The sequence below is a fragment of the Oryza glaberrima genome, chromosome 12 (genome assembly GCF_000147395.1).
Source record: "Oryza glaberrima chromosome 12, OglaRS2, whole genome shotgun sequence".
NCBI classification, from domain to species: domain Eukaryota; kingdom Viridiplantae; phylum Streptophyta; class Magnoliopsida; order Poales; family Poaceae; genus Oryza; species Oryza glaberrima.
The window spans coordinates 2,814,492-2,830,165 of record NC_068337.1 but is presented as its reverse complement, the minus strand read 5'-3'; the positions used below and the strand labels follow the sequence as shown (position 1 = coordinate 2,830,165).

Here is a 15,674-nt window from a genome sequence, read left to right as displayed (position 1 = left end):
AATTAAGCAACAAGAGGTTTATGCTCAAATAGAGAACTACTTTCTATAAATATAATAAATATAGGAATTGGGTCTAATACCCATGATCCTCCCTGTGTCCGCTCTTCTCCCTCTCCCATCCACTCCTAAAGAAGTAAAAGTTGATGATAACTCATTGATAGCAAATGTGTCCTTAAAATTACTTATTGTTCTAGTTTTTTTAACTCAAACATTTGCACCTTTGACCACCAATTTCTACAAATTTATATCGTTTAGCACCATAAAATTTTTATTTTTAGATTCACCATGAGAAATACTTTCACGAGATGTAATTCATGTGTTGTTAAAATATAATTTTTTTAAAAAAAAATTGATAGTCGAAGATATAAATGTTTGACTTATGACAAATTTAGAACGAGACGACCGAGGTAATAACCATTTTCTTGAGGGGATTTTTTTTTGTACAATTGCATATTTGCAAGATAAAGTTACATTTCTCTCTTTCCTTCCACTCACTCACACTCCTGTCTATTTCCTTGTCTTTTCACCCTGTTAGCATCTTGAATCTTTTTTTACCACCAAAAACTACTTAGAGCCTTTTTTTTAATCCAACACTAAAAAACTACTTTAGCCTGAAAAAAAGGCTGAAACACCATATAGCAAGAAAGAAGAAGAAAAAAAAATCTACTACAGAGTACACTTGACCAGCTGTCCCTACATGTCAGCCACCCCCCAAAGCTAGTTATACCTTGCAGCCCTCGTCGAGCACCTTGGCGCCGTCGAGCGCGGCGGCGGCCTCGTCGGCGTCGTAGCTGGCGTGCACGCTGTAGAGCACGTAGACGAGCGCGGCGGCGGCGGTGAAGAAGCCGAAGCGGACGTAGGAGGGGCGGTCGAGCGAGCCGAGGAGGAAGACGTTGAGGAACACCGACGCCGCGGGCACCCACGGCATGGCCGGGACGCCCCACAGCTCCGGCCGCCGCGCCTGCGGCACCAGCGCCCGGAACGCCGCGACGGCGGCGGCGGCCGCCGCGCCGCACGCCACCAGCAGCCCCGTCCTGGCCCCGCCGCGCGGCGCCAGCTTCCACACCAGCGTGAAGCAGAGCGCCACCAGGGAGAAGGCCAGCAGGAACGCCAGCGTCGGCACCGCCCCGCGCCGCCGCCCCTCCTCGTCGTCCTCGGCGGCGGCGACGTAGCGGCGGTAGACGACGGCGTTGGCCACCATGTAGAAGACGAAGAGCGTGCCGATGCAGACGAGGTTGAGGAGGATGTCGAGCTCCGTGAACAGCGCCAGCGCCGCCGTGAACACCCCTGCATCGTCGCCAAGGACCAAACTGTTTATTCCCCAGAACAAATGGATCAAAGTGATCAAACAGTTGTAGAAAGATACACCATCCGTTTTATATCATATAAGTTATTTTAACATTTTTTAAGTCAAATATGTCTAAATTTGATCAAATTTGTAAAAAAAAATATAGTAACATTTTTAATATAAAACAAACGTACTATCAAAATACAAAATATATTCAATGTTATATTTAATGAAATTAATTTGGTGTGATAGATATTACTAGATATTTTCTATAAATTTAGTTAAACCAAAAAATATTATCTAGAAAAAAGTCAAAACGATTTATAATATAAAATAGATGGAGTAGATTCTAAACTCTCGAGATTACACCCCGCTTGCATGCATTTAAATAATTAGAAAAAGAATAAAGAAAATTTAGTAAGATAAATTAATATATGATATATCAATTCACAAGCATATAAAATCAAATTTAACATCTACTACAAGTTGAGAAAAAAAATAATTGTGAATATACATTAATTATCTATAGTTTATTTTTTCTAAAATTTATACAAGTCAAAATTTAACTTTTTATATTTCTGAAATGATATATCATTTAGTAACGTATCTTATTAATTTCTTTTAAAAGAATATAACTATTTAAATGACATATAAATATGGAATCGAGGCAGTGTCACTGTCTTGACTACCTGAAATTAATTAGGAGGAAGGTAAGTTGAATTGAGAAGTCAGAAAAGGGTCACACGGATTTCAGACTAATCACGGAAGATTCATGAGACAAAAGAGTACTACCCCCTAGCAGTACTCCCAAATCACGGGATTACAAGTGGAATTCAAAGACACGGGCTCTAATAATTTCCTCTCACAGTGAACATTACCATCCTACAAATTCTCACGGCTCATCAATCAAAACCATTGCATCGCACAGCCAATCACTCACTCCCTGACTCACTCACTCGATCAGCATGTCGTTATCCTGTCAAATGTCAAACAGTAGTAGCTAGAACCGTGAGTTTGAAGACGATTAGTTAGTTAGTTAGTTAGTTAGCTAAGCAGCTTTTCATTAATTGCGTGTGTGTGGCTGTGTTTGTGTTGGTTGTGCTCTCGTCGTCATCTTCTTCTTCCTCGCCGAGATGAGTTGAGAGAGAAGCCAACAACCACCACCACCACCACCACACCCGTGTCATGTCCGCCGCTTTAATTTCATCGATCGCGGTTAGCTAGCTTCCCTGGCCGCAAAGGCTAACAAGAAAAGGCAGACTGATGCTGCTGTTATTAGTTTAGACACTGTGTGAACAAGAGCTGGTACTGTACTAGCTAAGCTAGCTCACTGTTTCGTCGTCAACTGGTACTCACATGCCACTTGACTTATGGGAAAAAAAACATCCATGTCAAAGTTTCTTTTTTAAAAAAATATATATATCTTTAACACTTACAGCAATATTTGGTAATTTTTTTAAAAAAAATTGACCATCGATAATTTCTTTTTTTAAGATAATATAATAAACCGGCCTCTATACCCAAAAAGGATGTACACAGCCCCAACCATCGATAATTTCTCAGATGGTTGGTTTAGAAATAAAAACAAACAATATCCATATATTCACCATGAAAAAATATAATATGATCGTTTAAACTCATCAGACTTTATAATTCACAATAAAGCAAAATTGGTTCATGGAACTAGAAATTCAACCGAATCTTGTGTTAAATATCAAATATTTATTATTTACGACTCAGAAGGAGCAGGTATGTATAATAAAAGGCTCACCGAGGAAGGCGGAGGCATTGACGGGGGTGGCAGTGCGAGGGTTCACCCTGGCGAGCCAGGCCGGCATGACACCGGATCGGCCGATGACGCAGAGATACCTAGCTTGTCCCAGCATCGCTACCATCAGCGACGTTAGGATGCCAAGGCTAGCGCCGGCGCCGATCACGTTGGACACCCATCCCCACCCAGAGCTCCCCTTGAACGCCCCAGAGAACGGCGCCTCCGTGTCAATCTGCACCACACCAGAACACAAGCACAACAAAAATAAATATTGATGTTATTTTTCCAAATTAATTCCCAATTTTTCGAGGGGGGGAATGTGAGCATATGGATCAGAAAGGTTAATTTTGCAGATTCTTTGATGTATTTTAATTCATCCTGTTGGAAAAAAAAAGTAGTAATACTGTGACTAGATCTTTTTTACTGTAGATTCATCCAGCTACTACATATCTATCCCGGAAAGGTTGAAAGCGAAACAAAGGATTAGAAAAAGAAAGAGATTCGTGTGCCGGCCTCCTATTCTAGCTATAGCTAATATATTCCCCAGAATTATCCTCTAACATCAAAGCCTAGAAAAAAACTTTTTTTCCCCTTGGTTTTTAATTATTAGCCTAGGAGAGTGAGACTACAATGTCCTATTTGGGAATCTCCGTTTTTTTCTATAGATAGATTCCTTTGATAGCTTTGATAGGTAGTATCCCCTCTGTCCGGATATATAACAAATTTTAACATTGAAAATTTATTCAGAATATTGCAACTTCTCTCTATACTTCTCATCTCAACTAGTGATAATTATCTCACATTTAATGTTTCTCAACCAAACTATCAAAAATGCTTATATGTTTGGATGGAGGGAGAGATGACGCTAGGCCCAGCCATCTCAGAGAGAGGGGAGGTGTACTTACCGCGTCGTAGGGAAGAAGCATGGACATGGAGGCGGCCATGAGGCAGTAGAGCAGTGTGACGAGCACGACGGAGCCAGAGACGCCGATGGGGATGTCGCGTGACGGCCGCTCCACCTCCTCGGCCATGGTGGACACGGCGTCGTACCCGATGTAGCTCAGGTACACCATGGCGGCGCCGTTGAACACCCCGGCGGCGCCGTGCGGGAAGAACCCGCCGGGGTTGTGCTCCGGGTCAGCGGGGCGCGTCAGATTCCGGGTGTCACCGCGCCAGAACCCCATCACAATGACGAACATGATGAACAACACGTGCACTGCCGTCAGCACCATGTTCAATGACGAGCTCTCCTTCGTGCTGCGCCATAAAAAAATCCCATCAAAATAATTCTTTTTCTTAAAAAAAATTGTAAGAATATTGTCATGCTGACCAAAATGAATCTTGGTCATGGAAACATAGCTATCAGAATTCAATCATAATGTACTGATTGATTCTCCTCTGAATTCACCAATCATTTCAGGAATTGTATTCCCAAAATCTCAGCACACATTTGTGCAGGGGACAAGAACAAAAAAGAGTGGTTCTTGACTGTTTTGACTTGATACGATATGCCAGAGCATGGGAACACAAGGACACAGCCCGGACGGCTTCTTTTGCAGATTCTTCCTTTGGACAAAGCTTGCCAACACATTCGCCACAGATAACACATTCGATCGTGAAAGAAAAAGGGATGGTAAAACGGGCATTTGGAATAGCAGAGACCGACCATTCAACAAGATCCTTTCTTTCAGAACAAAATCTCTGAATTTTTTTTTTCTCTGCAGAGGAGGACCATGCAGCCATGGAGCAGGAGAAATTCGACCAAAATTAAATTGGCACCATGCACATTGTGTGAACTTTGAGCTAGAATTTGCCAAGAAGAAAGACACAGGACTACAGGAGCAGTTGCAGAGAAGACAAGGGAACAGACAACGCAACAAAAGTTGCTTGCACTTGCTCTGCAAAAGCCTTGCAGTACACATCCGTAGGAAGAGACAAGAACTCTGACACTTGTGTCATAAGCAAAACCAGCACAATTTCTATTATAGGCTGTGTTTAGTTGGATCCAAAGTTTGGATTTTGGTTGAAATTGGAGATGATGTGACTGAAAAGTTGTGTGTGTATGACAGGTTGATGTCATGGAAAAGGACTGAAGTTTGGATCTAAACTTTGGATCTAAACACAACCATACTCCCTTGGTCCCAAAAAAAAAAACTTAAGCTAGGGTGTGTTTAGTTCCACATTAAAACTAAAAGTTTGAAGAAAAAAATTAAAAGTTTATATGTGTAGCAAAGTTTTGATGTGATGGAAAAGTTGAAAGTTTGAAAAAAAAAGTTGGGAACTAAACCCGGCCCTAGAAAGAGTTAAGGATAACGAATTTGGACAAATGATAGTCTAGATTCATTATAGGGGTCACATCCTCTTCTAGATTGAGTTTTTTTTGGATGGAAGGAGTACTCCCCCAACAAAAAAAAGTTGTTTTTTTTAGTTTTTATAGATGTGTGCGTACCTGTAGCAGATGCAGACGGTGATGAGGAGGATGACGCCGACGGCGACGAGGTCAACCTCGTTGAAGCCCTTGGGGAGGCCTGGCACGGCGATCCGCCACTTGCTCGGCGCGTCGACGCCCACTGCCGTGCCGAGGTACGCCGTGAAGCTCCTCGCTACGGCGGCGTTGGAGAAGACGTACTCCATGATCAGGTTCGCCCCTGTCAAGAACGCCGCTAACTCCCCTGCACAACCAAACAAACTCAAAAATCTGATCCATCTGAAAAAAACATAACGCATTTTGGACTTTTAGAGAGCAGAAAAATCGTCTCAAAATCTAAATTACTACTACATCCATCTTAAAATATAAGTATTTCTAACTCTAGAAATACTTATATTCTAGGACAGATATAGTAAATTACAAGCAAGTTAATAGATGCAAAGGTGTATGTAATTTCTATGCAATTATGCTTGGTTAGCTGAAGAGTGATATATTTTTTTTTGTGAAAAATAAAATGAAGTGACTGCAAAAACTGATGATCAGTCACAATGGGATCTTTTTGGTCCCAGGTGGAAAAAAAAAAGGGTAAGCGGTTTGGGAGATGCAAAGAAACAAAGAAAGGGACTTTGCAACATTATTTGGACATGGACATGCGCCCGTGTAATAAAATTTGTTGGGAGTCACAATCTAGCCAAACTCCTTTTTTTTATGATCCATTTGGTGTGAGTTTCTGAAAAAGAAAAATGTTGATATGAAACCTATTGACAAATCTACGTGCATGTAACTAAATAAAGTTGGCACAATATTAGGCTTCGTTACTAGTTTTGGAATGCTCATTTCCCTCGAACAAATAATAAAATAATCAAACCACCCGTAGTTACTTGTCAAAATAAAAAAAGTGTGAAAATAGAAATTAGATCGGATTTTCAAGCCGACAAATTTTTTTTAAAAAAAACATATGAAAAATCTAGTAACCTTTAAGAAAAGGAAGAGCCAATTAATATGAAATCAGAGAAAGACATTTTCTTGCTCATACAACTTGAGCCCATAATAAATACAGCGAAAATATGCAGGGCAGCATCAATCAGCAAAAGTACAGGTATTATAAAATTTATCCAAAAAAAAAACCATAGGAGCAAACAAAAGGACAACAGCAGCCGGCTTAAAAGGAAACTGCCATGTTCATATGCATATAAATGCTCACAAAAAGAAACTGAAATTTGCACTTTCTAGCGTGTAGATAGATAGATAGATAGATAAACCGAAGGATGGCGAAAAGCCAAGCCATAGAGATAGATAACCATCAAATCTTTGAGTACAGAAAAAAAAAAGAAAAGAAAGAAAAGATAGAACCCAATCTTTAATGACGTAATTACATGAACAAACGGCCCAACAAAATGAAACGAAATTTGAAGAAATCCTGAATTGACGCCAAAAAAGAAGGGAAATATTTAAGTCATGATCTTGGCGTGATTGAGCAGCTGAGCTCACCGAAGGTGACGCGGAGGTAGCTGAAGGCGCCGCCGGCGACGGGCATGTCGACGGCGAACTCGGTGTAGCAGAAGGCGGAGAGGAGCGCGCAGAGGCCGGCAATGGCGTACGACACGACGACGGCCGGGCCCGCGTAGAGGCGCGTGGCGCGCCCCGTGGTGACGAACACCCCGGCGCCCACCATGCCGCCGAGGCCGAGCCCGACGAGGTCCGGCCACCGCAGGGCGCGCGCCATGTCAGCCCCCGAGCGCGCGCGCACGCGGCTCATCTCCTCGCCGGGCGAGGCCGCGGCGCACGCCCGCGCCGCCAGCCGCCGCGGCGTCTGCGCCAGCGCGCGCCCGTACGCGCGCAGGCTCGAGAACGACGAGCCCCCGCCTCCGTCGACGCAGCACGTCTCGTCGGGCGACGGCATCAGGGCGCCCTTGTCCATGGCTGGAACGCTGTCCCTGTCGGCGGCGGACGACGGCGATGCGGTGGCCGACGGCCAGGGAGAAGGAACGGCAGAGAGGAGAGGAGTGGATGCGTACCGAGCGGCAGGTCGGGAGCGGTTTTTATAGAGGAGTGAGTGAGCCTGTGAAAAGGTGAGACTTCAATTTTTACCGTTTTAGTTTTACAGTTACCAACGGTGAAATGTGACGGTAAAATGAGCTGAAATTTTGAAGTTTGACTTTTTATGACAAAAATATGTTCCAAAGTGAAAGGACATGAGAATAAGAAAACCACAGTAATTAAAGTTGCATGTTTGTCTAATCCTACAACATGGAAAATATGGGAAATGAGAGGACCGAATAGTTTTTCAAATGGTTAGACTTATTTTCCATAAAATTGAGTCATATGGATGAGAAACGTCCAAGCCTCACCCATTCTAATTATTTGATATTACATTCTTCTCTAATATTCGTGTTTTTTTTCATATGAATACGATTCAATGGAAATTTATCTTTACATACGAATAAAAAAGATTATATTGCAAAGAATAATTAGAAAATTAAATATAATAATCCTCTAAAATTCCTACAGTAATATCCTCTAATTCAAAGGGAGCGTAAAAAGAGATAATTCCAAACTGAAAACACATGCTGACACAATGTACGTCATCAAGGTCAGCATAAGGACTCGCGAATGGACAGGACCAGACATGCAAAACTTGCATATAGGATTGAAATTGTAAAAGTCAACTTAGAAATTAAATAGGGATTTTATGTGGAATAATTGATTTTTCTTTTAGCAATGGTTTCTAGTGGAACTCTCACTTTTAAATTTGCCCGTATCTTTCTGTTTGGAAGTTTCCGGGCCAGATTTTGAAAGCTTTTGAAGAAGATATTTGGGTGGGAAGGATTTGGTAGACCTAGAGATCATATTCTGGTGCTAGGTAATTTATTTTCACAACCAAATCCTAAAAGTTCACCTTTTATGTTAAAGAATTACTAGCTATGTTTAATTCTCTTTCTAAAGGAGCTCTATAACATCTCTTTGAGGCTTGATCTCTGTTTTGGACAAATAAACTATCAGTTCCTATATGAAATTCGAAGTATGTTTTCAAATGAATTTTGCCAAATTCCAATTAATTAACCAGCTGGAGTGCTGGACAGACATGCTCGAATTGAAAGGGTCCATAAAAGCTCATCCTAGGTACAGTTGTCCAACTCCCGTATAGCCCATATTTGTAGTGGAGTACACCATTAATTTGATAGAAGCAATTCATCCACATCCAAACGGACCAAAACAGTAGTAGACACTGTCCACAACTTCGCTAAATATCACCTCTATGATGTATGATTGCATCCGATATGTATTAATACATGTGAGATCCTTGTGTGGAAAAATAATTTCCAATGAAAATTTTACGGGATTTTTCCACGACTATCTCCAGAACTTGATAATTCGAAGCCGTAATTTTCGTACCGACAACGAAAAGCCCATGTGTGGGTGTGTGACGGTGTGAGTGTGACGATAGCGGCTTAGCTAATAACATACAGATTATTATGATGTGTCGTGGGCATCTCCTTAACTTGAATTGGGGATTGAAATTTGTTGATGCCTATGTATGTGAAGTGGAAGTTTGTGATGTCCCCTCTATCTCTCGTGTGTGCCTACGCGGCAAACGTGCAACCAAAAGTGATACTTTTGTGGTGTTTGTCAATGTCCATAGCTTTAATATAAAATTGAAACAAAAAGTGAATTTGCCGTGGTTTTTCTTAGTAATCTGTCCCGGCCATTTGGATTAATAAATTTCCAAGTCCAAGTTCCTCTACACCTTTTGGTGATTTTGCAATCCAAGGTGACATACATCTCCTTTGTTGGCTCCTCGTGACATCAAAAGATCTTCCACAATGCAACGGCCGACACTTGATAAAATAGTTAGTATGTTTGTGTGGTATTTAATTGCTCTCTCCATTATTTGTCATTTTAAATGATTTTTTTCTAAATATAATTAAATATTTCATTAACCAATAAAAACATCCGACCACTGCACTAGCTAGGAGTGCGCAGCCAAAAAACTAGGAGTGCGCAGCCAAAAAAAAACTAATGTGTCAAAGCAACTAATTTATTATTTTCAAAAAAGGTATAAACGTTGATGCTCATATACGCGTGTGTACACTCATCACTAAAAGCATATACACCCCTATAAATACTTTCAAAAACAGTCCCACATATATCTTGCAATTGAGAAAGTCACTAAAGACGTCTCGTTATCGGCGAGCAGTTGTATACCACTGAAAGCTAGAATAATTACCCGCAAATATCAACACCTTTGCCCGGTCTAAAACTTGAATTCGGACGGATAAATTCCACCACAATGAACTTAATCAGTTGAGCTATGTTAAACTCACTAATTGAATTATAATTTAGTATGAAAAATCACAATGCGCTGGATATATACTTTTATCGACAAATCTCAAAATATCAAAATATCACTTTCATGTAGTCAATTAGGGCAGCTTTAAATATGGCGACTAAAGTTTGACGACATGAGTTGGTGTACAACAAATAGTTTCTCTTCTTTAAAATACCATAAATGTGATAATAAATTATAGTACTGTTTAAGGAAACACAAGTTATTTTATTTTCCCGTCGACAAATATAAGCATTCTAGATTTCTTTTTAAGATTGAAGAGAAAAGAAAAGGATTTAATGCTCCTCACTTACTAAATGAGAGAAGGTCTGAAGTGATTGGAAGATAGTTAGAAGTAAGATGAAAGAAAATTAAACTATGGTTGATTGATCGGACAATATATTAGTACTTAGAATTTCTTATATATGAAAAAACAAAATTTAAAATCTAGGAATCATTATATTCAACAACGGGGGAGTAATTAACAGTAAACGTAGCTGTTATGCTTGTTTTACATCACGAAAATAATCTGGTAGATACATCGATGTTGACTTGTTTGGTATCGAGTTCAGCGAACTGATGACCCATATGGTTTCATGACAAGAGCCTGAGCTAAGCTATGCCAGGCGAGCAGCCGTTGCGGGTCCCGCTTGGTGGTTGGACGGTTTCTCCATCTCTTTCCCTTGTCTCTTGCGCAAGATTACCAGTATCCCGATTTGTATCCTAGTAACTACGATCTTACCAAGCCGAAACGATACCGATCCCACCTAGTATCTTAATTTTCATAGTATCTCGATCCTACTATTCATTACTACACGATCCTATGAAATCTTAGGTGGTATCCCGATTCTACGATCCCTACGATACTACAAAATATTATTTTAAATAACATGGTTTGAAAATAATGTAACTAAATATGCTCAAATTTATATAAAAATCAGTTAAATATATCAAAACCAATGTGGTTTCTCTTGATAAATGTCTTTATTTGCATTATATATATCATTACTATATTTTTTTTATACAAAATGGCTATATATAATTAATATAAATATTAATTAAACTTAAAAAAAGAAAATCTCTTAATATCCCGATACTACGATACGGTATTACTTTGAGCAAAACGATACTACCTAGTATCCCGATCCTGATAACCTTGCTCTTGTGTACACTTCTCCTAATTTGGTACTCCCTCCGTCCAAAAAAAGACAAACCCTGGTTTCCGTGTCCAATGTTTGACCGTCCGTTTTATTTGAAAAAATTATGAAAAAAATTAAAAAGATAAGTCACACATAAAGTATTAATCATGTTTTATCATCTAACAACAATGAAAATACTAATTATAAAAAAATTTCATATAAGATGGACAGTCAAACGTTGGTACGAGAACCCACGGTTTGCCTTTTTTTTTTTTTTTTGGACGGAGGGAGTAGTTGCTGCATTCATGTCTTCTCTCTGCTGCACACAAATCATGCTCTTATGCAGGTGATGCTGGCCACTTAGTTAGCTACCATAAGTTAAGATCCTTTGTATTACTAGTAAAAATTTCATGGAAAGTGGACAAATAATATTTTTCCACAAAATATGGTTGACATTTACATGTAAATTTTCAAGTTGCATCCAGGAAATTTCTCCTTAATTTTCCGACAAAATTATATATAGTTGTTTCAACCTCACTAAGAGAGAAGTATTTGCATATAAACTTTCATGGAGCATCCTAGAAATTTCTCCTAAACTTTTTTTTATACTGCCGTATATACGATTTAGTTGTATAACTCATATATAACTCATATACAATCATAGATCAATCAAAGAAGAGCATGTTCATATGCACTGCAGCCATTTACCATCGTTGATCAAATTCAGTCATACGTGATTTGGACGGTTGGGTCGTATGTATAGCAATTTTTATTTTTTTAATAGAATTGTATATTGTTGGTTCTACCTCACTGAAAGAGATAGGTTGACACCTTATAATACTGGAAACCCTGAAATATAAGTGGAAGGCACATTAATTATATTTCTAGGAACACTAAACATTTTAGCAAGCGACAAAGTTTGTTCTCTTGTCGAACAAAAACAAAGTTAAAGGGTTTTACATTTTTTTGATAGGTTGAATAAAAGAGGAATTAAACGGCTAGGATCGGACTAACAAGTTGAGTGCATTCCTTTGGCTAAGCAAAAGGCACAAGTTGAAGCTTATTGCTAACGCACATATATAACCGTCTCCACTATCAATCATGTGAAAGGTTCTTTTTCTACTCATGTATTCTCTTTCCCACTTTCTAGCTACCCTTTTCAGCATAGAAGAAAGTCGTTTAGGTAGGGAAAAAATAGCATGTTTATTGTCTTTGGATAAACCCAAATAGTAGAAGTACATTACACAACAAAAAGTAAAAATCATTATTTGTAGGAGGGAAGGAAAACTATAGGGGTAGGCGAAAAGGGACGAAATATATATAGGAGGAACGATTAAGAAAAGAAAAGGATGGTTTCCTTAATCTTTGTCCCAAAATATTCTAAGTTATCAATCAATTATAACCATCTCTCATTTAATTTTTCTATCAATTTTCTCTTATTAACCAATCACGACTATATTATTTTACTTCACATTTACTTAATCTTTAGAAAAACATCAAACATTCTTATGCTTTAGGAGGGAGGATTAAATAGAGTAAATTATTTGTATAACCTTAATACGTACCGACTATAAATATGCGAATCTTATTTAAAAAACTAGAAAATAAAATATGTTTAAAACTTTTGGATAGAGGGAGTAAAATTAGTACACGTACTACCAGTTGGATTAAAAAAGACACGCTAACTCTCGGTGAATTGTTGGGCTGATAAGCAGGAGAGTTACTATACGTACGATCTAATGTTTACGATCGAACGTCCCTCTCCTACGGTTTATTAACGGCTGCAACTTTTGATACTACATAAAATAGATTGTTTTTCCACTTAAACGGTGGGGCGTTTAATCGTTACTGAAATGGTAGGCAAACTATTGTGAATAGAATTGATTGGAGCGAGAGAGATTGAGCGAGAGAGAGAATTGAACACACTAGAGCAAATGGATCGATTTCTCATTAATCAACAATACATTATACAATGTGAAGCGGTGTCAACCGCAGGGGACACAATGTTTGAGAATATCGCATCAGTTGTCGAGAGGGACGCCAAAGGGAGAGAGGAGCGATCTCCTCTTATCTACTGGTTAGATTTAGGAACCGTTGCTCCTATTTTCTTGGGTGGATGAGATCACCTGTGGTTTCTTAACACAAGAGAGATGCTCCTGTGCAATGTACTTGAAGTATTTTACTCCGAGTAGAATTAATCTGGACCGTTTATTTTAAAGGGCAGGTAAGTAATCTCCTAGTATCCTGACGAGAGTGGTGGCCGTGACGTTTTGCGTTATGCTGGCGTCGCGCCATGGCGCGACGGCCATGGCGGCGTTCCAAATCTGCGCCCAGGTCTGGCTCGCCACGTTGCTCCTCGCCGACGGCCTCGCCGTCGCCGGCCAGGTGAGCTACCTACCTACCTAGCTAGCTAGCTTAGCCTACATTCCGATGATATATGCATGGCTGCTTAATTAACTTTGCTTAAATTGATCAATCAACCTCAGGCCTTGCTTGCCAGCGTGTTTGCAAAGAAGGGTCACTACAAGGTGGCGGTGACCATCGCCCGCGTGCTGCAGCTCGCCGTCGTCCTCGGCGTTGGGCTGACGGCCTTCCTCGCTACCGGCATGTGGTTCGGCAGCGGCGTTTTCACCAGCGACACCGCCGTCATCAGCACCATTCACAAAGGCGTTTCGGTACGATGGTCATCATAAGTAAGAACAGATTAATCTTCAGAGATTAGTAAATATTTTTCTCATGAACATATCTAACGATTGTCTCCAAATCGATCAGTTCGTCGCTGGCATGCAGACGATAAACATGCTGGCCTTTGTCTTCGACGGTGAATGGAGGGGAATGGCGTCGATTAGGATAGGACAGGGAGAGGGTGAATAGTTAGATAATAACAGATTACGATAATACCCCTACGCGAATTATTATCTCTGGACAAATATAGCCCTCCACATTTCTACTCTAATAAAATTTGGTGGAAGTAGAACTAGATCTCAACCCTACGATTAAATACGATTAACGGCACAGATTAATTTCTATTCCAAGTAGAAAGCACCGGAGCGATACTCTTAACACAAACATAGTGTGTACAGTATTTTCCGACAAGCTCCTTCAGTTTCTTTTTTTTTTCCCTTTTCTCGAAGATCGATTAATCGATCGATACCACGGAATATCCGATTGGCCATCGCCCGGATAACCATTGCCATTAATTCCCTTTTCTGCTTACCCATTCTAGCTTCAGATAACGGGTGACAAGTGGACCTTCATCCCTCTGCTCACAAGGTATCCATCCCTCTTTATACAGTAGATAGAACGTATAGTACCTCCTCGAGCAGTGTGCCAGCCCCGTATACATACTGTATTTTCCTTCTTTCCCGATATGCCCTCCAAGCTTCCGTGAGATTGCCCCTCGTGAGGCAGGATGATCGGAGGGCTATTCGATAATTTCATCGGCGGGCTACGTGGGCAGCAGCGCCGGATGCATGCCTGCAAGACAAGACGCGACGGGATCTTCTGATACGCCAGGACTCTGGTAGGCGGGCCCAGTACGATGGCCTCGAGGGCTTGGGGATGTGGGGCCCACGAGGCCAACCTGCCACGCTTCTCGAGGCGTTAAAAGTAGTAGGCCGCCGTCACGTCACGCATTTGGCATGGGTCGGGTCGCCTCGCCGGCCGCAATGTTGGCCGTTGTGGGCTGCTGCTCCTCTGTCCATTCCTACCGGAACTGAGCAGTACAAACGTGTAGACATAGACATTCACCCACATCATACACTCAACTCTTAAGGGCTCCTTTCATTCGTAGAAAAAGTATAGAAAATTTAAAGGATTTCATTCTTATAGAAAATTTTTTTATGAAAGCCTTTGAAACAAAGAATTGAATCCTATACTATCTTTTAAAATTCCTACGGAATGGCTAATCCTAGAGATTTTGGAGAAAAGTTAGCAAGCGATCCAACCTCTTGGAAAATTTTTTTTGAGTCTATCTCTCTCATCCGATTCCTGCGTTTTTCCTGCGGTCCAATCAAACGGTCATTCCTGTGTTTTTCCTATATTTTCCAATCATCTATTTTACACCTTCATTCCTATCAGAATCCTACGTTTTTCCTATTCCTCCGTTTTTCTATTCCTGCGATTCAAAGGGGCCCTTAGGGTCTGTTTGGCACAGCTCCAGCTCCACCCCTCTTGGAGTTGGAGCTCAGCCAAACAGTTTCAGCTCCATCAAAAATAGGAGCGAAGCTGAGTGAAGCTCTCTCACAAAATGAACTGGAGTTGTGGAGTTGGATTTAGGCAGCTCCACAACTCCATTCCAGACCTAACTCCTGGAGCTAAATTTAGGAATTAGAGCTGTACCGAACATGCCCTTAATGTACTCGCTCCGTCCCAAAATATAACAACTTTTAGCCATCATAATTTATCTCAAAATATAACAACTTCTCCACCTTCCCAACCAATCACAACCCTCCACCATTCACTTTTCCCACCTACATCCACTACTCATCCAATCACAACCCTCCATCGCTCACTTCTACCTACTTTCTTAATAACTGTGTCCAACCCAAAAGATTCTTATATTCTGGGACGGAGGGAGTATACCACTCATCACTCCGTCCCAAAATATAAATATGTGTGTGGTTTTGGAACTTGATGGGATAGGATGAAACCATCTTTGATCTTAGAGTTGGGATGATTCCACCCATATATTTGGGGTCTGTTCGGCTGCCCGGACTGCG

The 15,674-nt window shown here is 40.6% G+C and overlaps 2 protein-coding genes across 2 annotated transcripts; one reads left to right on the top strand and one right to left on the bottom strand.

Annotated features, from left to right (window-relative positions):
• Nucleotides 1-408: 408 nt before the first annotated feature.
• Nucleotides 409-7,486, bottom strand: LOC127756635 (cationic amino acid transporter 6, chloroplastic-like). Its single transcript, XM_052281990.1, has 5 exons — nucleotides 6,979-7,486; nucleotides 5,509-5,731; nucleotides 3,965-4,316; nucleotides 3,060-3,291; nucleotides 409-1,287 (listed from the first exon to the last, which is right to left on the bottom strand). The coding sequence occupies exons 1-5, from the start codon at nucleotides 7,406-7,408 to the stop codon at nucleotides 722-724; spliced, it is 1,803 nt and encodes a 600-aa protein (XP_052137950.1). The 5' UTR covers nucleotides 7,409-7,486; the 3' UTR covers nucleotides 409-721.
• A 5,774-nt stretch (nucleotides 7,487-13,260) lies between these two features.
• LOC127757359 (protein DETOXIFICATION 42-like) lies at nucleotides 13,261-13,827 on the top strand. The gene is made up of 3 exons (XM_052282864.1): nucleotides 13,261-13,338; nucleotides 13,440-13,628; nucleotides 13,726-13,827. Exons 1-3 carry the CDS (start codon nucleotides 13,261-13,263, stop codon nucleotides 13,825-13,827), a joined length of 369 nt encoding a protein of 122 aa, XP_052138824.1.
• Nucleotides 13,828-15,674: the final 1,847 nt, after the last annotated feature.